This window comes from Chiloscyllium plagiosum, chromosome 19, assembly GCF_004010195.1.
Source record: "Chiloscyllium plagiosum isolate BGI_BamShark_2017 chromosome 19, ASM401019v2, whole genome shotgun sequence".
In the NCBI taxonomy this organism is placed as follows: Eukaryota; Metazoa; Chordata; class Chondrichthyes; order Orectolobiformes; family Hemiscylliidae; genus Chiloscyllium; species Chiloscyllium plagiosum.
In genome coordinates this window covers 14804061-14831995 of record NC_057728.1, presented here as the reverse complement: position 1 = coordinate 14831995, position 27935 = coordinate 14804061, and the positions used below count along the sequence as shown (strand labels likewise).

The window sequence follows — 27935 nt, the reverse complement described above, 5'->3', positions numbered from 1 at the left end:
TAAAAGCAACTACAGAGGCATGAGGGAGTAGCTGGATAGAATTGACTGGGAGAGGAGCTGAGCAGGAAAGACAGTGGAACAGCAATGGCAAAAGTTTTTGGGAATAATTCAGGAGGCACAGCAGAGATTCATCCCAAGGTAAAAGCATGGTATAGGGAGGATGAGACAACCATTGCTGACTAGGGAAGTCAGGAGTAGCATAAAAACAAAAGAAAAAGCATATAATATGGTGAAGGACAGTGGGAAACCAGAGGATTGGGAAGCTTACAAAGACCAACAGAGGGTAACAAATAAATTAAGCAGAGAGAAGATTAAATATGAGGCTAAGCTAACCAGTAATATAAAGGAAGACTGTAAGAGTTTCTTTAGATATATATAGGGCAAAAGGTAGACAAAAGTGGACAATGGGCCACTGGCAAATGACACTGGAGAGATAGTAGTGGGGAATAAGGAAGTGCTGAGGAACTGAATAATTACTTTGCATCAGTCTTCACAGTGGAAGACACGAGTAATATCCCAAAACTTCAAGAGAATGCGGGGGCAGAGCTGAGTATGGTGGCAATCGCCAAGGTGAAGGTGCTAGAAAAACTGAATGGCATGAAGGTGGATAAATAACCTGGACCAGATGGACTACACCCCAAAGTTTTAAAGGAGGTAACTAAAAAGATAGTGGAGGCGTTAGTGGTGATCTTTCAGGAATCACGAGAATGAGTGAGTGCCACAGAGGACTGGAAAGTCACTAATGTGACACCCCTGTTTTAAAAAGGGAGTGAGACAAAAGACGGAAAATTATAGACCAATTAGCCTAATCTCAGTCGTAGGTAAGATCCTGGAATCCATTGTGAAGGGTGGGCTTTGTGAATACTTGGAAGTATATGATAAAATAGGACGAAGTCAGCATGGTTTCATCAAGAGGAGGTCATGCCTGACAAATCTGCTAGAATTCTTTGAGGAAGTAACAAGTAGGTTAGACCAAGGAGAGCCAACAGATGTTATCTACCTGGACTTCAAGAAGGTGCACAGGAGGCTATTGAGTAACATAAAGGCCCATGGTATTCATCCCAAGGAAAAAGCATGGTACAGGAAGGATGAAGCAACCATGACTCACTAGGGAAGTCAGAGGCAATGTGCTAGCATGGATAGAAGTCTGGCTGTCTGGCAGAAAGCAGAGAGTGGGGATAAAAGGCTCCTTCTCTGGATGGCAGCTGGTTGCAGTGGTGTTCTACAAGACTCCGTGTTGGGGCCACAATGTTTCACTTTATACATTAACGATCTAGGTGAAGGAACTGAGGGCATTTTGACTAAGTTTGCAGATGATACAAAGACTGTTAGAGGGAAAGGTAGCATTGAGGAGATGGGGAGGTTGTAGAAGGATCTGGACAGGTTAGGAGAGTGGGCAAAGAAGTGGCAGATGGAGTACAATGTGGGAAAGTGTGAGGTCATGCACTTTGGTAGGAGGAATTAAGGCATGGACTATTTTCAAAATGGGGAGAAAATTTAGAAGTCTGAAGTGCAAAGAAACTTGGGATTTCTAGTCCAGGATTCTCTCAGGTAAACTTACAGGTTGAGTCAGTAGTTAGGAGGTCAAATGAAATGAAGGCATCTATTTTGAGAGGACTTGAATATAAAAAAACAGGGATATCCCTCTGGTCAGACCACATTTGGAGTATTGTGCACAGTTTTAGGCCCCCTCTCCCCCCCCACAGCTCAGGAAAGATGTACTGGCCTTGGAGCGTGTTCATAGGAGGTTCACAAAAATGGTCCCAAGAATGAAAAGCTTTTGAGGACTTTGGGTCTATACTTGATGGAGTTTAAAATAATGAAGGGGGGGGGGGGGATCTAATTAAAACTTACAAATACTGATAGCCTGGACAGAGTAGATGTTGGGAAGATGTTTCCATTGGTAGGAGAGACTAGGACCTGAGGGCACAGCCTTAGATTAAAGGGAAGACCTTTTAGAATGGAGATAAGGAGAAACTTCTTCAGCCAGAGAATGGTGAATCAATGGAATTCATTGCCACAGAAGGCTGTGGAGGCCAGGTCATTGAGTATATTTAAGACTGAGTATCAAGGGGATCAAGGGCTACAGGGAGAAAATGGGAGAATGGGGTTGAGAAGCCTGTCAGTCATGATTGAGTCTGCTCCACCATTCAATGAGCTGAATGGCCTAATTTCTCTTCCTATGTCTCATGGTCTTATGAAATTTGTGGAAGGAACCTCTAGGTGGCACTGACCATAATATAATAGAATATAACCCACACTTTGAAAGGGAGAGATAGAATCACATGTAATGGTATTGTAATTGAGTAAAGGTGGCTACAAAAACATGAGGAAGGAGCTGGCGGGAGTTGATTGGAGGAAACATACTAAGGGCAATAATGGCTGACAAAGGAAGTCAGGGATAGCAAAAAAGCAAAGGAAAAGCATACAGTGTGGTGAAGATCAGTGGGAAGTCAGAGCATTGGGAAATTTTTAAAAACTAACTGAGTTTAAAAAGAAAAATAGTGGAGAAGTTGAAACATGAGGGTAAGCTAGCTCATAATATCAAAGAAGATATTACAGGACAGGACTTATACAATTAATGGTAGGCCTGGAGAGTATTGCTGAACAAAGAAACCTAGGGATGCAGATGCATAGTTACTTGAAAATGGAGTCGCAGGTAGACAGGGTAGTGAAGAAGGCATTTAACATGCTTGCCTTCATTGGTCAGAACTTTGAATGTAGGAATTGAGATGTCATGTTGCGGCTCTACAGGACATTGGTGAAGCCACTTTTAAAATAGGCATACAATTCTGGTTGCACTTAGACCCCTCATGATTTAATAAACCTCTATAAGGTCACGCCTGAGCCTCTGATGAACTAGAGAAAAAAAGACCCCCTTTTCAGCCTCTCCCCACACCTCAAACCCCCCAGTGCCAGCAACATCCTTGTAAATCTCTTCTGCAACCTCTCATGTTTAACAAAATCCTTCCCACGGAAGGACAACCAGAATTGTATTCAGAGACCTCCAGCAAGTTAGTCAAGCACAATTGGCCCTTCATGAAACTGTGCTGACACTGGTGAATTGAGCTTTCTTCATCCAAGTGTATAGTTATCTCCTCCTTTATGATTAATTCCAGCAACTTCCCCACCAGGCCTGTATAATTACCTTTGCCCAACACTATAATTCTCGAATCCAATTCTGTCTTCACTCTTTCAATCTGAATTTGAAACTCTGGCCATTTTAGGATTCCAATTACTGCTATTAATCTCAGGCTTTACTGTCATTTTCTGATATCATCAAGTTTTGTGAAGTCTTACACAACCTGTTCATCCATTATGAAACCTTTATTCAGTATCAACTTATATTTCAATTGTTAATGTTTAAACAAAATGGTTAATCTTCTTCTTGTGTTCCTGTCTGCTGTATATTTCTAAGCTGTGAGGAAGAATTTGCTTGAGATGGTATCAGTGCTGCTACAACATGGAGCACTTATAAACCGGCCCTGTGTTAGAAGATGGACAGCAATGCATGAAGCAGCCAGACAGGGGCATGATGACATGGTGGCTCTACTGCTGAGGAACAATGGAAGTGTTAATCAAAAGGATGGATACGGAGTAACTCCTGTTGCCACTGCTGCTGCATTTGGACACTGCAGTGTACTGGAGCATCTAATTCATAAAGGTACTATACGAAAGTGGCATTTACACTATTGTGGCCAACAGAAGAACATATGGAGCAGGAGCAGGCCTCTTTGAGTCCACACAGTCATTCAGTAAGATCATATGTAATTTTCTACCTGAATTCTACTTACCCACCCTCTCCCCATTGCCCATAATTGCTTTACTTTCTACAAATATAGTAATCACAGTCTTCAATATCTCTCAATAAAATTCACAGTCTTGTGAGGTAGAAAATGCCAAAATCCATAATCCTTAGAATAAAGGAATTTCCACTGACCATGATCCTAAATGGCTGACCCCATATTCTGAAGCAATGACCATTCAATCAAGCTTTGCCAGCCAGAAAGAAAAACCTGGCATCTACCGTGTCGAGACCTTGTAGGATTTCAATAATATCACCTTCTGTGCTTCCAGGCTTGAGAAAGCAGAGCCTCAATGGCTTCTTATATTCCTGGAATCAACCGAGTGAGCCTCTAGGAAGTGTGACTATTATTCCGTTTATGTATTTCAATGTGGAATGTGTTATTTTGTCTATAGGAGGTGATGTCCATGTTCAAGCAGATAATGGAGCCTCGGTGTTATTTGAAGCAGCTGAAGGTGGAAATCCAGATTGTATCACTGTTCTGCTCGAGTATGGGGCCAATCCGAATGAAGCAGATAACTCAGGCCATCTTCCAATCCACAGCGCAGCACAGAAGGGGCATTACCTGTGAGTAAAGAAGAACTCTTTAAAACACCAGACATTGAAACCAATACCTTGCTTTGATTTGGCTAATAATTGATTAGTTATTATGCATATTTGGTGGATCTTTGCTACCTTAATTCTAAGAGAGGCTAAGCCATACAAATCAATTAGATTCCAGACGTGGTCTGTGCTGAGTTAACTGACAGAATTCCTATATTTGCCCTCTGCTCCCCTGGGCTATGGATCTGTAATGTAGCATGACTCCTATTTTTGTTAATAACCTTTGGGACCTGCTGTAAATGCGTTTGTTGTGTGAAGTCAGTACTCAGCTTAACTTGATGCCTTATAATTAAGTAGCTTGCTGCAACTTATCATCAAGTCTCACCGGTCAACACTGGTCCATCACTTCTCCAGTGATCAAATGTAGACTGATAGCGCAGTAATTCAACAGGTTGAATTTGTTTTACTTTGCCTGGATAGGACATACCTGGGAAATATTCCATATTGCCAGGAAGATACCATGTTGTAGCTATACTGAAACTTCTTGCCAAGGGACAGGACAAATTCTGGAGCATACTTCTTCACTACTATTAGGCAAATATTGTCAGGATTCATAGCCTTTGCCAGTGTCTTTGACTTATTTCTTGACATCATATGGACTGAATAAAATTGGATTAAGACTCACACTTATGATGTTGAAGACCTCTAGAGGATGTCAACATTGAATATCTGCTTGGCACTTATAGAGATGTACAGAATGGATACAGACCCTTCAGTCCAACCTGTCCATGAGGACCAGATATCGCAACCCAATGTAATCCTACCTGCCAGCACCCGGCCCATATCCCTCCAAACCCTTCCTATTCAGAGACCCATCAAAATGCCTCTTAAATGCTGCAACTGTACCAGCCTCCACCACTTCCTCTGGCAGCTCATTCCATACTCGTACCACCCTCCATGTGAAAAAGTGGCCCCTTTTTTATATCTTGCCCCTCTCACTCTAAACCTATGCCCTCTAGTTCTGAATCCCCGACCCCAGGGAAAAGACTTTGTCTATTTACCCTATCCATGCCCCTCATAATTTTATAAACCTCTATAAGGTCACTCCTCAGCCTCCGACGTTCCAGGAAAAACAGCCCCAGCCTGTTCAGCCTCTAGAGACAGGTTGTTTTCCTTGGAGCAGAAGTCTTCCAGAGTCTGGATAGTTGATGACTGATGTATACTGGATAGATGATGCAGATCAGGAGGCAAGGAAGTCCTCATGTTCTGACAATGCAGGAATTGCCCATTAGAAGTTTCATTTTCTGACAATTAGCCAGTATCTGAAATCCTTCATAAAAATCAGCAGAATTGAGTTTGAGGGGGCCTGAAACTTGTCTGTTCAGATAGAAGGAAATATGGGAGGAATTAAAAAATGCTTTAAGCCTTGAACCCCTGACTGAAGATGTTTGCAAATGCTTCAGGCTCGGTGTATTACACTGTCTGGGATCCTCCATTGTTTGGGATGGGAATATTTGGGAAGTTGTTCAATTGTCCACCACTGTTCAAGACTGGATATGGCAGGATTGTGGAGCTTAGGTCTGAACTGTTTGTTGTGGGAATGCTTAGCCTTGTCTATTGTGTGCTGCTTTGCCTGCTTGGCATGCAAGAAGTCCTGTGTTCTGGCTTCACCAGATTGCCACTTCAGTTTTGGTTATGTCTGCTGCTGCTCCTGGCATACTTACCTGCAGTCTTTATTGGACCACCAGCGTCAAGCACTTGGGATGCTCATAATGGTAGAGTTGGGATTATGCCAGGTCATGAGATGGTTGGATACAGTTCTGCTGCTGCTGGTGCCCCACGGTGTCTCATAGATACCCAGTAAATCTATCCCATTCAGCATGATAATAGCACCACACAACATGATGAAGGATATGCTCATTGTAAAGTGGGGCGTCCTCATTTCCACAAGCACTGTGCTCTGGTCAGCCGTAGCATTGAAAGATTCTTCTGCTACAATTAGATTGGTGAGGGTGAGGTCAAGAATACTTGTTCCCTTTGCTGGTTCCCTTAATGTGCGCTGCAGGCCCACTCTCACCCACTTGAGCAGTAGTCACACTGTTAGTTCTCAGCATTGAAATGCTCTATCCAAACTACATTCTGTGCCCTTGCTGTCCTCAGTGCTTTCTCCAAGTGATGTTCAACATGCAGGAGAACTGATTCATCAACTGAGGGGTGTTGTAGATAATCAGCAGAAGGTTTTCATGCCCATGTTTGACATGATGCCATGAGACTACATGGGGTCCAGAATCAAAGTTAGGGACTCTGAGAGCAAGTCCGTCCTTTGCTGCACTGTCTGATGAGTCTGTCCTAATGATAGGAAAAGACATACCCAGGAATGGATGCTGCCTGACCTGCTGTGCTGTTCCAGCAATAAAGTTTCAACTCTGAGAGCAAGTCCGTCCTTTGCTGCACTGTCTGATGAGTCTGTCCTAATGATAGGAAAAGACATACCCAGGAATGGGACCATTTGGGCATTGTTTGCAAGGTATGATGCCTTGAGAATGATTACATCCAGTTTTCCCTTGACTTGTCCATGTGACACCTCTCCCAATTTTGACAATTTTACATCCCATACATTCATAAGGAATAATTTGCAAGGTCAGATTTACTTTGGTCGTTTCCAGTGCTTTGGTCAAAGAGTGACCTATCTAATTTAATTTCTTTTATCAGACTTTATAATGATGTTGAGACAACTGAGTTGGTTGCTAGGCCATTTCAGAGAGCATTTAATACTGTACTGAATCAGACCATTTTTCTTCTGTTTATAAATATTTACTAAAACTGCTTCAGATTTTGTCATCTTGCACCATTTTTGTTGCAATAATATCATGTAACTTTCTAAATCATTTCAGTGCAGATTTGGTAAACCAGGATAAAACAATTTGCTTTTTTTTATTAAAACAGTGCCAGTTGAATGTGCTTTGATGCCGCTTTGCATATTCTTAACATGTGCTTTCTAAGAAGTGCTTTAAATCAAAGTCTTGCCCAAGCTAATATGATCAGCCTGTATCTGCAGCCATGGCGGAAGGCTGCTCAGCAGGCCAGGAACTCATAACTGTGGATGCTGTGAGCAGAACAGCCAAGGACATTGGAATAGAGGTCAGCTTGTACATCTATCACTAATCCATTGAGTATGTTGAGTACATACACTTATTTATATCTAAATTATACAGTAAATTACATCCCTCACATAACATACCAAATTGAACAACAAAATATTTACAATTCTTCTCTCTCAAGCCTTTTGAATAAAACTTTAAACAATCCTAGTGGATGCAATATTTTATTTCTTCTATCATGGGATTGAGGCATCATTGACAAGGCTAGCATTTGTTGCCCATTCCTAATTGCCCTTGAACTGAGTGGCTTGCTAGGCAATTAGAGGGTAGTTAAGACTTCACCACTTTACTGTGGTTCTGGAGTCACAGTGAAGCCAGACCAGCTAAGGATGACAGATTTTCTTCCCTGAACATTTTTATGACAATTGATGATAGTTTCATGGTCACCATCACTGAGACCAGCTTTATATTCCATATTATATTAATTTAAATTAAATTTTTATCAGCTACCTGGGTGTGATCTGAGCCCATGTCCCCAGAGCGTTTACTCAGGACGTCTGGATCACTATTCCATGGACATTATCACAATGTCACCATCTCGCCTCCCCATACAGTCCTTGCTCAGGCAAAGTCCACAGGATTGGATTGGACACTGGTTTTATATTTTACTCAGTATTGCTTTATTGACTTCAAAAGAGAGTAAAACCAGGCAGCATTCCACTCAATCCGATATGTTAATTTAAAATTGCTCCCAAATATTTTACCAGAAAAGAATGCGGTTTTGAATCAGGACTTGGTGGTTGTGGATTCCTTGACTTCCTGATACATTGATCTCATATGTTTGGAGACCTGTCATTAACCCTTTGTTCATTCTACTGTATGGAAGGGCACACAGGGGGAAAAAAATCTTTGAAGAGGAATTAAGAGCTGTAAGTACCATCATCTTTAATCAGTGCACAACACCATTGATTTTGCAGACACCAACAATACCAGCATACCTTTTTCGTGTGATGTACATATTGGAATGGGAAAAAATTTAGGCAACATAAACATCAACCCTTTGAAAGAAATAAAAATTGGTTCCTGGAAAGTCAGAGGCAGTATTTATATCAAGCAGCATCATATGATATAGCTTATGTGCTCTCTATCACTTGATCTCTAAATTAAGATTATTACTATAATTCTACACCAAAGTCCCAATTTTTTTTAAAAGTGTCCCTTTTGACAGATATTTCGTTTATGCTGGGATTAATTCCTTCCCGAACCATGAGTATTAGAGGGTCATGGAGAGTTTGTGATGCATGATGTCAATAAGCAACAATGTTTACACTGAACAATTAATGAAAAATTATATGTCAGCAAACAATTGAAAATACTGATTTAATTCGAGAGGTATAGCATCTAAAAGTAGTGAAATTATATTAAACTTGGTTAAGAAACACTTGCATTTCTGGCCTACATACTATGAAGAAATGGACATGGAAGGTATTCAAAAGCAGCAAAGAGATTTACAAGGATGTAGCCAGGACTGAGAGATTACCACTATCATGAAAGGTTGAAGATGATGAGCATTCTTTTCTTCAGAGGAAACTTGATGGAGATCTTAAAAAGTTATGAATGATTTGGATGGGCTAGAGTACATATGAAATGTTTCTGCTTCTAGAAGAATCCAGAACTAAGGGTCATGATTACAAAAAAGTTACTCATAAAAACAATAGAGAATTAAGGGGAAATTTCTTACTCAGGGCAGGGGTACAATGTGGAAATCAACCAGAGGAAGAGGTTGAGGTGAATAGCTTTAGACTTGTCTGGTTTCCTTTTGAAGGTATCTGTGAGAGAAAGGGAAACAGGAAGATTTATTAGAAGATTGAAATGAGATTGATGAAACAAGAGGAAACTTTTATGTGAACTATAAATACCAACATGGACTAACTGGGCTGAGTGGCCTGACCCTGTGCTATATATTTATGTAATTCATGTACTGTTAAGATGTCATTTGCAGTCAGTCATCAAGGAACTCAATAATATAGGCAATGTTGAATCCTGAATTCCCTCTGCAAGATTGAACTCCAATTCATCTGTAAACATGGGCTTAATGCTACATATTTTCTTTGTAGGGCCTTGAAGCTTCTTATTCTAGTTACTCGGAAATCTGCAATAAGGAGAAGTGGGATAAGTCCAATTCATTCAGCTGCTGAAGGAGGCAGTGCCCAGTGCCTTGAATTACTAATTGAAAGTGGATTTGATGTTAATGCACTTTTAGATGAAGAAATATCTGAAAACTATGACGACAAGCGGAGAACCGCCCTATTTATTGCCATATCTAATAATGATGTTGCATGTACTGAACTCCTGCTTAAAGGAGGTGCATTACCAAACAGAGATCCATTGTCCTGTCTCCTTGTCGCAGTAAGAGCAGGGAATCATGAGCTGGTGAATTTGCTTCTACACCATGGTGCCAATGTGAACAGCTACTTCCTACTGATTAATGACACTCATTTTCCCACTGCTATCCAGTATGCTGTAAATGATGAAATGATGCTGAGACTCTTGCTCAATAATGGCTACAATGTGCAGATTTGTTTTGACTGCGTGCACTCTGAAAATGTTGGAAGATTTCTTCCCTGGCCTATGGTTGAACCAAAGTCCTACATCACCTCAGTAAGTGACCCACTCCGGTTTGTACTGCATATGGAAATTAATTGTAGAAGATCCTTTTACAATGAATTGGTTTAGCTATGTGATTGCATACGACAATACCAGTCAATAGTATCTAATTTCAAAATAATTTGATACACATGAAGTGTTTGAGAAGTTTCTGAGATGTGATAAGGCCAAAGAAAGAAATATTAGCTTACATTTGGATTACACTTTTCACAACCACGCATGTCCCAAAGTGTTTCACAGCCAATGAAGTGCTTTTGAAGGGTACTTAATGCTGTAGTTTAGGAAACAAAGCAGCTCATTTGCACAATCTGTAATGAGATAAAAATTTGAGTAGTCTTAATTGAGGGTTAAAATTTGGCCTGGTCACCAGGAAGGTTTGCCAGCACCTATATTTGCCTGAGATAGAAGACAAGTATCTTTTCCATTATTACAGCTCAGCTTCGTACTCAACTGAAGTCAATACTAAACTGTCAGTCTAGAATGCATGCTCATTGATTTTCAATTGTTGCTTGAAGTCAGAAACGTCTGAGTCAGGTGAGTATGTGAATACCAAGTCAAGGCAACAGACTGAGGCAACAGTGCTAACCACTGTGCCACCGTGCCGCCCACGGTGCTCATTGATTTTCAATTGTTGCTTGAAGTCAGAAACGTCTGAGTCAGGTGAGTATGTGAATACCAAGTCAAGGCAACAGACAACTAATGAATTTGATCAAGCAATTGGCTCAGTAGTTAGTACTGCTGCCTTACAGCACCAGGAACCCAGGTTCGATTCCAACCTCGGGCGACTGTGCAAATTCCACACAGACATTCTCCCTGTGCCTGTGTGGGTTTCCTCCGGGTGCTCCAGTTTCGGCTCACATCCAAAGATGTGCAGGTCAGGAGAATTGACCATGCTAAATTGCCCATAGCATTAGGTGCATTAGTCAGAAGGAAATGGTTCTGGGTGGGTTACTCTTCGGAGCACTGGTCTGGACTTGGTGGGCTGAAGGGTCTGTTTCCATACTGTAGGGAGTCTAATCTAATCACAAAATATTATATTACTGATTAACTGGTGTTGCTCATGTCTCCAGGGTAGTTTGGAAAGAGCCAGAAACAGAAATGATCAGGATTGTGCATATCTGGACTGCTGCTGGCTGTGACTGACTGCACCTTAGCCTCGCTGGGGAAGCTATTTTTGTGAAAGATTTCCTCAGACGTTGTCACTGAGATATGCTTCAATTTGCATTTGTCACTAAATAGGTGAGGGTGAGCGTTGTCAGTGTGCATTGGTGAATTTAACTTGGCTATTTTTTCCTTAATATGTTGATCTTCTTTGTTGTGTATTGAGGTAGGATTAATTAATAATCTTATATGAAAAGGTTCCCTGGGGAAGAGTGATCATATTATGAAATGCTTCCATATTAACTTTGGCAGTGATCTATTAATGTGCAAAACCAAGACCTTAAATTCAAATTAAGCTAACCTCAGAGTTATCTAGAATGAGTTTGCTAAGACAAATTGAGAAATTAAATTGAAAGATATGTTAGCAGTGACAAGTAATTACATAAATTAACCATAATTTTCACTGAATGCAAAAGTGCTACAGCCATGGTTAATAGAGAAGTTAAATGACATCATAAATTTCAAGATGTTTTGTAATGTTGCCAGAAAAAGGACAGAAAAACATCTAGTTATCTAAAGTCAACAAAAGATGAACAAGAAAATGATAGGGAGATGAAGAATATGAGAATAAACTGGCAAGAAAAGTAAAAACTGGTAAGTTTTATAAGCATGTAAAATGAAGGAGATAAGTGAAAATAAGTATTGATCTCTCAAAGGCAGGGATAGGATAAACTATGATGGTGAACAATGAAATGTAGAGATATTAAACAAATATTTGAGTGAGTCCTCATTGAATTTTGGCACCTTTGTGCCTTTTACAATGAGGTCTGAAAACAGTGCAATTCCATGAACCAGTGCCCATTGTTTCCAATGCAGGCAGCAAACAAACTCTGTGCTAGCTGCTCATTTCCAAGATTGCACTGTTCAGCTCACTCAAGCACATTGTTGAATAGCTGCACCATAAGCAGAAGTGCAAAATTGTGAGAGGCTAACATAATTCACTTTAATCTTTACAACTTGAAGCCAGTTTGTACCTCTGAAAGGAGATGTACATTTCAACTGGAAGTGGTTGGAAAAGAGTTTGTAAGCTGCAGGAAGAGTGATAGTGCAATAGCGGATTCAGTAGACTCCAAGGTTCTCTGACACAGCAGTGAAGGCCTTAGTGCAAAAGGAGGATAGGGGAAGAGGAGACCTTTATCCACAGAGGGAAAATAGGCCCTCTACGCCGACACTGTGAAGGGCAGTGGAACAGGTAGATGTCACAGTCAATGCCAGCAGTGTAGTCCTGAAAAACTGGGTACAGTGCTGCAACAGGTAAATGAATTCTCAAAGTCAATGTATGCATCTTCCAATACCAAATCTCATCAACAATGTCAGTAACTTCACACTCTGCTCAGACACCCCCCATCATTCAGCTCCTAAAAGTCTCCATCAATCCGGACTCAGATCTGACATTCATAGCTTCACCTCAACCTTATGCACCTCACATTACTGCAAGCCTCATATCAAATATCCTATAACTTGCACACAGTGCCAATTATTCAACCATACCAAGCACCACATTCACTTACACTTTCCTCTCTATTGCAGGGCAAGGTGGTTTGTAACTGAACCAGTAAGTATTGGACATGCTTATATTTTGTCTCCCTGGTGGAAGAGATGATGCTGACCACCATTGCAGCAGTCATGACGGAAGGCATAAGCAGCAGTGGGGCATAAACTGTGGGAAATTATGGTATGCTCATATGTAATTTTCTTCCTCATATTCCCAAAACTGCGCACGCCCCTGCACCCCCCCCCCCCCCCCCAACTCCCATTCCTCCTCTGGTAATCACTTCAGATTTTTATTCTCCAAGTGGTGCAAGTATCAAGCATTCTCCAATCTACACTCCCACCCCACATTCCACCCTTTGAGTCCTTCTGCTTTCAACTCTCCAAGCCAAGCCAGGCCGTGGAAGGAGACAAAATGTGGAAGAGCAGGAAGACAGTGATGAAGATAAAACTCCAGCATTCTCACTGTGACTTGCTGCTTGCTATCAGCACATATACTGACACTTTAGCTCAGAAGCAGGATCTGTACAGATGAGGTACTGGGCTGGAGTGGTCTACAACCAGGGAATGGGAGTAAGCACAACACAAGCACTAGCTTGTCAGGGGGTGAGGTCACACATGAGTTTTGCTGCACTCAGGTGAAGACTTTCTTTGGGGTGGCAGAATGTCAAAGGTTGATGGGTATGCAACCGGAAAGACTTGGTACATTGGCAGGCCTGCTAGAAATCCTGTGGTTGGTGTCAAGGATCTCGCCACTAACCACACACCACATCTCAGTACCACATTCTGGAAATCATTATGCTGAAGCACCTGATGATGACTGTCCCCATTTGCATTGCAGCGCAAGCAGAAAACATCCAAGTATGAATTCTACATGAAAGCTCAGTGTACTATCATTGAAGATTATTGTCTTGTGATGCTAACAATGCTCTCATCATGGTAGCAGGTCCCAGTCTTCAAAGAGTCTTGCAGTGTCTCAGAGCAGTCCTTTATCTCTCCACCCTGGAGGCTTCCTGTCTCATTCCTGATGAAGTGCTTTTGCCTGAAATGTCGATTTTCCTGCTCCTTGGATGCTGCCTGACCTGCTGTGCTTTTCCAGCACCACTCTAATCTTGACTCTGATCTCCAGCATCTGCAGTCCTCACTTTCGCATAGCAGCCCAACAGTCTGTCCTCCAGAACATTGCAGGACATGTTAAAGTGTGCCCTGAAGAGTCTCCTGGACCCTGACTGTCCTGTCCACTCAGGATGACAATATTCATTCTCTCACCATGGCTACTTGCTGTGTCCTTGCTGTTGGCCTGCCTGCCAGTCCAGATTGTGACCACACATGACGATAGTGCACTCTGAAGCCAAGCCTTCTAGGCTAGAGCTGCGTGAAGTTGCCCTACGAGACCACCTGCAGTCTCTCCTACTGAAAATCAGCAGCCTTCAACCAGCCACAATACAGATACCATCATTGGGATAGGCAAAAACATTTAAACAACAGGCACTGAGAGAATGAACAAAGGTGATTAATTTACAATTATATGACATATTGGATGGTTTGTTTGGCAAAGTTGGTTTGCAATGTTGGCTTTGTTGTGACTTTTACCACAGCATTCTAATTGTAAACATGTGTAACAGGTAATGGGAAGTTGGTATTGCTTTCACATGTATCTGTGCACTTAAATGAGATGATCCCAGTCCAGCTGGGAAGGGGACTATGGTCATTGCCGCCTCCAGCTCTTCCTCTCCTTTAGCTGTTTGCCATATAACCGATGGTGAAGGTTATTCTCCTCGTGATGGTTTACAGAATGCAATAGACAACAATAAGTGATAACTCGAGTACTGTAGGGTTCCTCCTCAGTGAGCCAAGCAGTGGATGTCTTATTTACACATTCCAGTAGCCTATTTAATGAGATTTTGTGTGGGGGTATGATCCTGGTTTAGTACATATTGTGTGTGTGTATATATATATATATATATATATAGATAGATAGATAGATAGATAGATTAATAATGGAGTCATGCATGAGCCAACTGGTCAGTGGACAGCCTTTGTCACCCAGGAACAGAAGTCTGGTGATAGCATGAAAGACTGGCCCAGTATAAAATCTTCATGATCATTGCCAGGCTAGCAGGCATTGACTTGCACAGTGTTCTGTATTTACTCACATCATCTGGATATAGAGGGAATGGATCCTGTTGAGTTTACAGTGCATTGCTGAATGTATGTTCAGCATAAAGCAAGATGCATAGTCAGTGGGAATTGGCTTCTCGCACAATGGGGAAGTCCACTAAAATTGTGTATTTGTTGCATCTTATCTCTCTGGAAAGAGTGGATGCAATGTGATCTTTTCTTTGTGCACATGGCACGTCAATAACCTCTCTAATACAACTCTTGAAGTCAGAATGAAAGCTTCCACCACGTGCCAAATCTCTCACTGTACATTTTCAGTAACAGTACAAATCATGAAATCCTGCTTCTAACTCAGCAATAGCCAGTGGGAATCAATCAGCAATAACCTGAAAATAGGTCTTCCTTTACAGAACATTTTTGGACAATAGATGCTGCTGAGGAATGGCTATTCAGCTGTGCTGAATTAAGACAGAGCATAATCTGGACCATTCAGGTTCAAATAACTGTTACTCAGTTCGCTGGATGACTGGGTTGTGATACAGAGTGATGCCAACATCATGCTTTCAATTTCTGCACTGGTTGAGGTTACTATGAAGGACTCTCCTTCTCTCCCTCTCCCATAACCTGAGGTGTGGTGAGCCTCACTTAATGAACAACCAGTTATCTCTCCCCAATGAGAGAACAATCATAGAGTCATAGAGCTGTACAGCATGGAAACAGACTCTTTGGTCCAAGTCATCCATGCCAACCAAGTACTCTAAATTAACCTAGTCCCATTTGCCAGTACGTGGCCCATGTCCCTCTAAACCCTTCCTATACATATACTTATCTAGATGCCTCTTAAATGTCGTAATTGTACCAGCTTCCACCACATCCTCTGGTGGCTCACTTCCATACGGCCACCACCCTCTGTGTGAAAACATTGCCCCTTAGGTCCCTTTTAAATCTTACACCTGTCACCCATAATCTTATGCCCTCTAGTTCTGGACTTCCACACCTCAGGGAAAAGACCTTGTCTTCCGGGACTATGGAGATTTTACCTTTACCTTTACACACTGAGTCACATGAACCCGGGACCTACTCATAATACTGCTGAGTTGCTCCCAGGCACCCACACTCACAACTTCATCAAGATGATATCAGCACAACTGCCATCAAAAATATGCTTGTGCAGACAATATATTTCAAACCTAAAACTACTCCATAACGCTAGATTTATGGTTCCTGTCCAAATTAATTTAGTAGTCATGTTTAAAATGCTGGGGAAGAGTCTGATGATTGTGAAAAACCTGAAGTAATATTAGTAAAAACAAAGTACTGAAGAAATTAATGGGAATAAAACTGAACAAATCCCTGGACTCTATTGTATTCACTATAGGGTTTTAAGAGTTGTTTACAGAGATAGTGAATGAATTGGTTTTGATCTTCCAGAATTGACAAAAAAGGAGGGCAAGAGAAAATAGGGAACAATAGGGCAATTAATCTGACATCAACTGAGAAAGTCTATCATCTGTAAAGACCCAGTAACAAAGCACTAGGAATATCATTACATGATAAAACAAAGTCACCAAGTTTTGTGAAAGGGAAATAAACAATTCTGTAATTTTTTTTGATGATGTATTGAGTAATGTAGATAAGGAGAAACCAGTAGATATAATATATTTAAATTTTGAGAAGGCATTTGATAAGATTCCATGGAAAGGGTTGTTAGGAATTCCTGGTAATGTGTTAGAATGGATTAAGGATTGATTACCAGGTAGAAAACAGTAAATAGAATGAATGGTTCATTTTCAGGATGGTGGAATATATCTTATTGAGCACTATATGGATCAGTGCTTGGTCTTAACTGTTTATAGATGAGGAGACTGGTTGTAGTATCTCTAGGCTTGGTGATGATACTATGTAGGAAACTAGGTGGGAAATAAGGTAAGCTGTGAGGAGGAGATAAAAGGCTAAAAAGGGATACAGACTGATTAGGGAATTGGGGAAGAAGGTGGCAGATGGAGACTAATGTAGGAAAGTGCAAATTATCCACTTCTGCAGGAAGAATGGAAATATAGATTTTTTTTCAAAGATGGGGTAGTGCATATTGAATTCAGAGGCACTTGAGTCCCTTATACAAGAACCACAGAAAGATAACGTGCTGGTCTAGGAAGTGATGAGAAAAGCAAATGGTATGCTCGCACTTCTTATAAAGGGGTTTCAATAAAAGGATGACCAAGTCTTGCTGCAACATTTGATCAGAAGTACAGTGTACTTTCCTTCGATGTACAACAAAAGGACGAGTAGACTGATTTCTGGGATGAGTGAGCTGTCCCATAAGGTGAGTTGACAGAATGGGCCTATTTTCTTCAGAGTTTAGAAGGAAAGATTATTTTATTGAAACATCTAAAATTCTTTGAGCTCTCAGTAAAGCAGATACATCTCAAGGTCATAACTCAGAATGAGATAAAGAATTTAATCACTCAGAGAAATATAAATTTTTGAAGTTCTCTATAGAGGATGCTCAACTAATAAGTGTCTATGATTGCTAGGATCTGAGGCATGGGGGTAAAATGGCAAAATGGATTGTTGTATAACCTTAGCCGTGATGTTATTAAAACTGGCTACGTGGCTGATTCATGTTCTTACTTTGTATGCTGTTCTTCCTCCTCCAAACAGTAGAGTGACTTCCAACTGAGATTTGGAAGACCACTATTTAGATTGAAATGATGACAAACCTCACTGACAACAGTGTGAGTTAGAAAACACCAAAATCCACAAGGTTGCAAAAAACAAACATTAAATAGCTATGACAACTGAATTTTCAACTTGTGATCCAGATATGTTCACTTAACCAAACACTTCATCTGTTCAGGATATGCCTAACCCTGATATGTGCTCATTTCCACATGATTTGTATTATTTTTACATGTTGTTTTAATGTTGTTACTCATTTTTGAAGAGTCATCAGCTCTGGAGGTGAGTTTGGAATTGGTAGTGGTATCCTTGGCAGAAGGTTACAGGGAGGAGATCCTGCCATTTTTCCACCTCTCTCAGATTAAGTCTGGGGCAGAAGGCTTCTGGGCAGCAGTGTATTCTACCAGGGGCAGGTGGGAATCTCGCTATCCTGACAGACTGCCCAGTAAACCCTGCTGAGTTTGACTGCAGCCTTCTTGAAGGAGGAGGGTTCCTCATTCATAGGCACCCTGTGCCCAACACAGTATCCTGGCATCAGAAAAGGGGGAGGGAATGGGGACCACAAGAAGCCAATTGCCCCACAATTGCTGTCAATCTCCTTCCCCATCTATCAATCCCTCCCTTGGAACTCCATGCCTCCACCTACCAGACTCTGGAGGATTTAGCACAAATCCTGTGTTTAGGTCCTAATGCAACATTGGCAGTGCCCACTGCTTCTCATTATGTGCCCATATTCACTAGCCTCTGAATGACCAGTAGCTGTCAGGACTGGGATGGCCACCCTACTGGGTTGTTAATTCAGTGGGAGATGCGAGTCTGTCCTGGTAAATGCTTAATTACATTGTACTAGCACCAGAAAAACAACATAGGACTCCCATCCAAGCTTCATCTGCATTGCTGATATTGCAACTAAATTCCATCCATTGTCTTTGTCCTCTACAACAAACTGTGTTCCCACAACTCCTATTCAATTCCCCCTTCACTTTCTTAGACTAAACCAAACTGTTTGAAACATCAGATACTTCATATCTTCTCCATCACAACCATTACCTACTTATATAACAATGTCTGCCTGTACTCTGCCTCAGTTTATTTGCTGTTAAAACTCCCAACTATGTTCTTGTTACCTGTAGATTTGATGCTTCCAGTGTTCCCTTACAATAGGGATATGGCTAGCCTAACACCTGTGCCCTTCATAAACTTGAGCTCATCAGCAACTCTGTCCACATCCTAAGTTACCTCAAGTTCCACTCATTGCTCTTGATCTACTAATGCCCCAATTTTATGAATACTATCCCACTGTTCAAGTGCCTGTTATTTAGGCACTTGAATCTTTCCAATTTTTAATTTCTCTCCAATTCTGACCAATTACACACTTCCCAATCCCTTTAGCTGTGCCTTTGGCTGCCCTGGACATTGAGATTCCCTCCTTAAACACTTCTGCCTCTCTACCTCACTCTCCTCCTTTCAGACTCTTCTTGGCCAGATTTTTAGTCAACCTTCCTAATTTCTCCATCGTTAGCACAGTGCTTAATTTTGTATGTGTGTCCATGTTTTTGACATTCTCCTGTTTTTTACTGTTGGTTGTAGTTTTGTGAGTTCATCACCGTCTCCTGGTTAAGTCATTTGGTCGGCAGGGTGGTGCGTGTACTAATAGATTACGTGGATTACGTTCCCTTCTGCATGAAATTAAAGCCTGTTCTTGAGAAGCAAAAGGAGTGGCCTGAGATCCGTGATATCATGGGTAAATCAGCTTTCATTCTGTTCCCTTGCCAGAAAATTATGGTGCATGGAATGAAAAGGACATAAAATGGTGGAGAAACTCAACATGCAAAACATCACAAAACAGTTGGTTTTTCTGAGTGCAGCATGCTTCAGAACTGATTTGGCTGGAATCGTTGTTTCTGACTCAGATCGTATGAACAGCAGCAATCATGAGATTTCTCAATGTGTCTAGCTCCAACAACACTCAAAAAGCTTTACATCATTCAGAATAAAGCAGCCAGCATGATTGGCACCCCATCCACCACCTTCAACATTTACTTCCTTCATCAAGTAATGCAGTGTGGCAGAAATGTTTACCATCTGCAAGATACACTGCATTAGTCATTGGGATGTACAGCGCGGATCAGACCTTTTAGTCCAACTTGTCCATGCCGACCAGATATCCCAAAGCAATCTAATCTCATTTGCCAGCATTTGGCCTATGTCCTTCTGAACCCTTCCTATTCCTGTACCCACACAGATGCATTTTACATGTTGTAATTGTACCAGCCTCCACCACTTCACCTGGCAGTTTATTCCACACTCTCACCACCCTTTGTGTGAAAAAAGCTGTCCCTTAGGTCCCTTTTAAATCAGTAAATTACTAAGGTTTCTTCTGTAACACCTTTCAATACTCCTTTACCATCCAGAAGGACAAAGGTAGCAGATGCATGGGAATGCCACCATTTCCAAGTTTCATTTTCTTTCATGCACCATCCTGAATTGGAATTACATTCCTTTACTGTTGCAGAATCAAGATATTTGCTGAACAGCACAGTACGTGTCCCAATAGTCCAGGGATTGCAGCAGTCCAAGAAGGAAACATCTTCTCCATGGCAAGAGGGATGGGCCACAGATTTTGGCCTTGCCCACATCCCAGTTTGGAATAATAACAATTTAATTTTTTTTAAGAAGTTATCTTTGAGATACTGAGTTTTGACAGCCAAAGTGTGCACTGTGAGATGCACAAGGCAGTATCCATTATAAGGGGGATCCACCACAAGGGGGTATCCATTACAAGGGGGTAGCCCTGGAAGGGGAGGACAATAAAGAGGCAGAGAAGGCAAACAGTGTCTTCCTCTTGCCTAATCATGGAGCAGAAAAACTGAGGCAACATTGTGGAATAGTTCATTGCTCTGAGTTTGCAAACCGCTTTGCCTAAATGGCAGCCTAGCTCCATAGTCATCAATATGGTCGAGCCCCCTTAGAGGCCCTAGCTGTGATCTGTATCACTGCCTGTAACTGTCAGAGAAGCTTTACTGGATGATTTCAGAAGCAAATGCAGCAGACAGCTTGTATTTTGCTGCCTAATCTTGACAATCTCCAATTTGGTTAAAGCAGATCCCAACATATGTACATTTAAATGTCTGTGCACAGCTCTGTTCACTGGCAGCAAAATATTTGCATTGTTTCTCATGTAGGTGAATTTTAAATCAAACCCCACAGTATCTCTCACAGTGCTTCAGTTTGTATGCAGCTCTATTGGTCAAGACTTGGAAGAATATATTTAGACTGTCACCTGCAGGACCCAGTTGTCACCTTCTCCGAAGCTGGCTTCATGTTCATTAGGTTTTGCATCAGCACAGAGCCAGGTTGATGGCTTTAGACTTGAGGCATGTCTGTGCCATCAAACAATGTAATTAGAGTTTCAGTATTGAAGGGAAATTTGAGGAAAGCATCTTACAAAGATTACCTGCAATTCTCTGCCACCTGTACAAGTATGGGGAAGTTAGAATAAAAGCTTCTATGTTTCCACAATTTGCTAATATTGTAAAGTTTATGTTCCCTTTCTTCTTTTGAAATGATGCATTATTGCAGGATCATAAAAAAAATATTCTATTCAACTAATATAGCATATTTAACGCAGAAAAATTACTGCTTTTTGAGAGCCCTGAAATTTTCCAAACACAGACATTAGCAGTATCGCTGTAACATGGAGATGTTTAAAACTTACACTAAACCTTTTTTTTTAAATTACCAGTTCACAGTTATCATGAATATTGCTTTCCATAGGTTCATTTTGAACTTTTTCTAAAGATTGAAATGAAATGATATCATTACAAAATCCTGCTCAGCTGAAGACGTTTAACAGACAGTGAAAGCTGACAACAAACTCTGCTGGTATTAATCCATCTTATTCATCTGTTGGGCTCATTCACTCTTCCAGGTCACATTTTTCTCCAAGTCTTTTTTTAACTTGTATTGTGGTGCAGTGGTAGCATCCTTACCTCAGGTCCAGAAGCTCTAGGTTAAATGCTATGCCCCCATTTTGCTTTACTTTGCCCAATAGATGTAAACCAATTCAATGGAAGTCAATTGGCCCAACCTTTAGAAATTAGGGCAGCAGAAAAGGCAGAGAGAATGATACACTTTACAAAACAAAAAATCCATTAGCGTCTCCCAAATTTGATTGCAAAATTATGCAATATATGAATATATTGCTACCTTGCTGACTGCAACGCTGTGAGCTCGGATTTTCTTTTACACTTTTGAACCCTCTTTGGCACTAATGGAAGTCTGGTTAAAATTCACTGACTGGAAAATAATATTGGAACAACTTTGATTTTCTTGCAGAAAACCCTCGTTGTTTGAAGCATTTGTGTTGACTAAAAATACGCAAACATGTGGGACAAAGACGACTGCAAAACCGAGCATGTTTAGCAATGCTTCCTCTGCCTCCAGTGCTGGTGGAATATATCTTATATAAGGAATATGACCTGTATGGAAGAGGTCTTGACTTGCAGTATTAGAAATGGAAATTACAATCACTTGTGTCTTGGTGTCAGTGCCAAAGTTGGTACCCATTTTTGACTTTAAGAAAGCATTTGGCATATCACAGATGGTTTACCAACTGCAATAACAAATATATTTCATCTCTCTGAATAAGCCAGCACTGCAACAAATGATATCCCCATAGCTTTAAGTGTTGGAAGACTGCTGATTGAACTGCTTTGCAATTAAAATATTTGCAATTCGCACAAGGCTGAAAATACAGGGCTTTCCAAATTTGCCACACCTAAAGTTTTTTTTTTAAATAGTCACTCATGCATGCCCAATAGAGAAACCTCCACCAGTATTTTTGCAATATTAAATGTTAATGAGATATCATAGCTAAACTTGAACCTTCGTAATAAAATTAACTCTGTCAGATACAATCCTTTCATTTGGTGAAAGCTTTTGTTGCATGTATTTTAATCCGATACCATTTTCAAAGTTAGCTTTAAGTGCAACCACTCCAATACCAAAGTTGTATCATCTGGAGTAAATGTCCTTTCCAGTCTTCCAGTTTTCTCCCTATTTTTGCAGACTCTAGTACCACTGGTGCTGTACTACACTGCTATCAGTGATCATTGCCCTTTGATATGTTGTCTAGTGTGTGAACTCTGACATTAATTAGTGGCAGGATGTTTAACAAGGATATAGAGCACATCTTCACCAGATGTCCATGCTAAGCATGTATACTCCAAGATAATTAGCAAAAATTAAAGCAAAGGGAATTAGCTTGCATTCGTATGGGCTGGCTAAAGAGTAATATGGAATGTGAAATATAATTTGGGTTTCTCTACAAGCTCCAAGATGAATCTATTCTGGTTTTAAGTGTGCAATTGGTACCAAAAGTAGTAACTGTATTTCAGGAATACCTCATTGCCATAAAGCATTTTGGGAACATCCTGTGAAAGGCACTACTGTCTATAAATAACGCATTTTTTGGCAGTATATACAGCAAAGCCTTAATAATATTCTGTTACTGACATTGGCAATCCAGTTTATATTAAATGACCAATACTTAAATGACAGTTCCCTCTGCTTGATAGAGAAAACAAGATGCATCTATCCGTGCTGGTAGAGGGTTGATATTTGACAGTTACCCCTATAGCCAAGAATAGATAAGCCTCACCCAAGGATGGATAAAAATTCAAGTTGGTACAGAAGCCAAGTGCTCAGCCTATGCAGTCACTGGGATGAAACTATATCTTATATCTTCATTCATCAGGTCCCCTAATAGCAATATACTCCCAACAAATCACTCCTCACTTTGCCATTTGCGTCATGCTGAGATACTAATAGTCTACAGGAACTGTTAATCTTCTCAAACCACACATCCACAAATATTGATGAATGTTTAGAAAAATAAGATTTCTCTTTCTAAGAACTGTTTCTCAATTAAACAGTGTTTCTTTTCTTAAATGTTATGTTATGCAAAGAGTTCTCTTACAATCTTGCTTCATTGTTTTGAATAAGTATGTTTTACTGATTGTGTTCAAGAAGTAAATGTAGAAAAAATAAATTATTTATTTTGTGCTAAAAGATTTGCATTTGTTTATTTCTAAAATATTCTACTATTATTTTCAATTATTTTATTTTTCTGGATTGTTAGTTCTAACATCGAGTGAGCGAATGCATTGATTTGCCTGTGCTGTTCTACATGTTTCCATTTGAAAACAGGATGTTGAGAAGAATAACTAGCTTGCCAGCTCCTTTTATGCCTGGATCAGAATTTCAATAGATTGTTATTTAAAGCAGATTGTAAACAAGTCTGTTTACAAAATATCTGAAGACACTTAACAAAAATAACTGTTTTCCATCAAATTGACTAATCTTTTAATCTGTGATGTGCCCCTCAGGTGGAATTCATGGGTGTATTACTGACATCAAGCCCCAGAGTACAATTGCTCTGTATTGGATGAGGACTGAATTACAGCACATAATTTCTTACATTAAGTGAATATTATGACTCAATATGTAAAAAGTGGACTGGCCTGTTCAAGGTCAGATCTGCGTTAGATTTAATTGTTGTGTTAAGAAGTATATCTTATTGTTCAGATATTTTCATGACATAGTTAGGTTCACCATTTTGTAAAAGGGTTTTGTGTAAATTATCGTGCATCCTGATACATTTGGCACAATACAATGCAAAATGGATGAATTTCATCTGGATTTCCCTGATGGGAATTTAGCAGAAAAGCTTCTCGGCCATTTGGTTAAGATCAAGTGTCTGTTCTTATCAGGACGGGGTCGAGTTGCGAGTCATCAGAGCTAGTGGAGATCATCGCTGGATCGTGATTGGATGTTGGAGGATCGTTTGGTTGTGCTGACCTGCTATTGGTGGATCTTCATGCTGGCTTCGGCCTAACGCCAATTCAATACTGTCCGCACCCCGGGCCAGGGCATTCGCAACACAGTCAGGGTGACTGTCAAGAAGGTGGAGGAGCATACACCAGTCGATCGGACAGTGTTCGTTAAGAAGATTTTGCTCGAGTGATGTGGGTTCGCCGCAGCGGAAGTGTACAGCCTGCAGGATTTCCCTGGGACAGGCTACTTTGACATCACCTTCAAGAGTGTGAAGCAATGTGAGCAGTTCCTGAGGCTCTTCAAGGAAAAGGAAGGGGAGCCGCTGTTCTCCATCTTGTCGGCGGTCCCGTTGTGTGTACTTCCTGCGCAGAGGAGTCGGGTTGTTACGATCCACATGTACAACCCCTATGTTCCAGCAACCAATGTCCTGACGTTCCTGAGAAGATATGTGCAGGTTGAGGGACAAAGCATCGGCGTGGTTTATCCTTTCAGAATCTGGACCAGCAAACGACAGGTCAAGGTAACCCTGAGGGTTGATGCCAGCGGGAACATCCTCCACCCACCCTCCAGCTTTGCTATCGAAGGGAGCAGAGGGTACCTGACTTATGCAGGGCAGCTGAAAGTGTGCCGAACCTGCGGGAGGTCAGGCCACATGGCGGTGGACTGCAAGATCGCGATCTGTCAGAACTGCAAGAAGGAGAGCCACCCGACCAAAGAATGCAAGGAGGCAAAAAACTGCAAAACTGTGTGGGGAGGCGGGCCACGTGTACAAGGCCTGCCCAAGACGAGGGGCCGCTACCTACGTGCAGATGGCCGGGGTTGGGCCACAAAAGGACAGCAAGGCACCACAAACCAGCAAGGGAACGGTGTCTGGGGGCACACAAAACAAAGGACAGGCCGGAGCAGAGCAGATGACAGCTACTGGAGAGGGAAAGCGGCCGAGTGAAGCTCCGACAGGGCAGGAGGAGGAGGAGAAGGGAAAGGAGGAGGCAGAGGAATGGATCCCGGTACAAAACAAGAGGAAGAAAACCCACCCGGCCGCCAAAACCTCCCAGAAAAAGGGGAAAAGGCAACTGCACGAGGAAGACACGGACAGCTCTTCGGAGGGTGAGGACGGGCGCAAGGAGGGTCATCACCAAAAGAAGAGGCAGAGCGCTGCGGCGAGAAAGGAGGGCAGCACCTGCCAACATAGGGATGAACCTCCTGAGGCAATGGGAAATGACCACCCCCCACCAGGTGAAAGCCAGGTGACAGCCCCACTGTCAGATATAGAAGCAGACAGCGTGGACCCTGGTCCCGACCCGATGACACCGGAGCTGGCAAATGGAACAAGTGAGGAGCTGGACAGCTACCTCAGCCCTGCGAGGGTCCAGCAGTTTGTGTTCTGCATGGGGATGCAGACAGCTACCCCAGAGGGGCAGGACCAGTGGCAATTAGACACGGGTAACCTCACAACTTGTAAAAGAAATGGGGATAAAAATTGCAAGTATTAATGTGTGCAGCATAAAATCTGCTGCGCGATGTGTTTCAACGCTGGCCTTCCTGGTCAACGTCAAAACCGATGTTCTGTTTCTGCAGGAGTGTGGGATACCGCACCTCAGCAGTTACAGGAGATGGTCGAGCTTGTGGGCCCATGGGCCGTCAGTGAGGTCGGGGGGTAACGATAACAGCTCCTCAGACCTGGGTATCCTGTTGCGGGGAGGCAACTTCACCATCTCCGAGGTTAAGGAGGTGGTGAGCGGGCGCCTCCTTGTCGCAGATGTTACATACAGAAACGCTCCCATGAGACTAATCAACGTGTATGCCCCAGTGGGTAAGAGTGAGCGGTTGGCCGTCCTGCAGCAGCTTCCACTGTTGCTGGCTACATCCAGGCCGGTCATTTTGGCCGGAGACTTCAACTGTATCATTGATGCAGACGGATGATCCACCGGGGGGGACAGTAAACTGGACGTTACGTCCAGAGCCCTGATGGAAACGGTCAAAGATGCCAAGCTACATGACGTCTTCAGCACCCCTGCAGATGGAGCGCAGCGTAGATACACCTGGTCACGGGCAGACGGGTCTATCCGCTCAAGGATAGATTACCTGTTTGTGTCCCGAACGCTCTCGGTCAGAAGCACCAACGTCAAGCTGGTGTTCTTCTCTGACCACTGCCTCCTGCTGGCCGACTGTCACCTACAGGACAAGCAGTGGGCTGGTAAGGGAACATGGAAACTGAACACAAAGCTGTTGACCCCGGGAAACATTGAGGAGCTCAAGAGGGATTACGCAGGTTGGAGAACCGCGAAGCCCCTCTTTGAGTCTCCAGCGGACTGGTGGGAAACAGTAAAAGGGAACATCAAGAGGTTCTTCACCCTCAAAGGTGTTCAGAAGGCGAGAGAGAGGCGGGGAAAACTGTTCCAGCTCCAAGAAAGTATGCAGAACCTGCTCCTGCTGCAGACGATGGGGGTGGATGTCACGGAGGAGCTCCCGGAGGTGAAAGGCCAGCAAGCCTCGCTCTTTGCCTCGGAGGCCTCCAAGATAATCTTCCGGTCCAGGGTCCGCTTGGTGGAGCAGGACGAGACGTGCTCATGTTTCTTCTTCCAGAAGGTGCACAAAGAGAGCTCTGTGCTCAGCAGCCTGAAGGAAGAAGACGGCTCGGTAACGTTATCTCAGGCTGACATCATGAGGATCAGCAAATCCTTCTATGCCAGTCTATATGACTCGAAGCCAACTGACAGCACGGCCTCCCAGTCATTCCTGTCCTCTATCATGGAGGTCCTAGACGACGGAACACGAGAGAGGCTGGACCAGCCGCTATGTCTGGATGAGCTGACCAAGGCCCTCGAGTCCTTCGAAAAGAATAAAACTCCCGGAAGCGACGGCTTATCGATCGAGATCTATTCTGCTCTTTGGGACTTGATTGGCCAGGACCTGCTGGAGGTGTATGTCAGTATGTTTCTGGCAGGTACCATGAGTGAATCCATGAGGAAAGGCATCATCACCCTCATCTACAAGCAGAAGGGGGAGAGGGAAGAAATTAGAAATTGGTGACCAATCTCACTGTTAAACACAGACTACAAAATCTTGTCAAAGGTCATCTCCAACCAGGTCAGGTCTGCTCTGGGATCGGTGATTCACCCTGACCAAACCTGTGCTGTACCGGGCAGGAAGATCGCTGAGAGTCTCGCACTCCTCAGAGATACGATTGCCTACGTACAGGACAGGGGATGGACACCTGCCTCATCAGCCTGGACCAGGAGAAAGCCTTTGACAGGATATCGCATACATATATGAGGGCTGTCCTCTCCAAAATGGGCTTTGGGGAGGGAATCGCTAATTGGATCAGACTGCTCTACACCAACATTGTCAGTGCAGTCTCAATCAATGGGTGGGAATCAGATAGCTTCCCAGTCAGATCTGGAGTCAGGCAGGGCTGCCCTCTCTCTCCTGCCTTGTTTGTGTGTTGCATAGAGCCATTTGCCGAATCCATCAGGAAGGATGCGAGCCTGAGAGGGGTGACTATTCCTGGCAGCAGGGGCCTGCAGGTT

General features: G+C 42.3%; 1 protein-coding gene across 2 annotated transcripts in view; it reads left to right on the top strand.

Annotated features, from left to right (window-relative positions):
- Positions 1–22020, top strand: part of LOC122559535 (ankyrin repeat and SOCS box protein 15-like) — a 41634-nt gene extending 19614 nt beyond the window's left edge. Inside the window, exons 6-10 of one of the 2 annotated variants that reach the window (XM_043709145.1) lie at positions 3419–3664; positions 4201–4372; positions 9567–10110; positions 19159–19312; positions 21907–22020. In XM_043709145.1, the coding sequence (XP_043565080.1) occupies positions 3419–3664; positions 4201–4372; positions 9567–10110; positions 19159–19312; positions 21907–21938 (1148 nt within the window). In that variant the 3' untranslated portion in view covers positions 21939–22020. The remainder of the gene's footprint in view (positions 1–3418; positions 3665–4200; positions 4373–9566; positions 10111–19158; positions 19313–21906) is intronic. The other variant, XM_043709146.1, reaches the window with a different exon arrangement.
- Positions 22021–27935: the final 5915 nt, after the last annotated feature.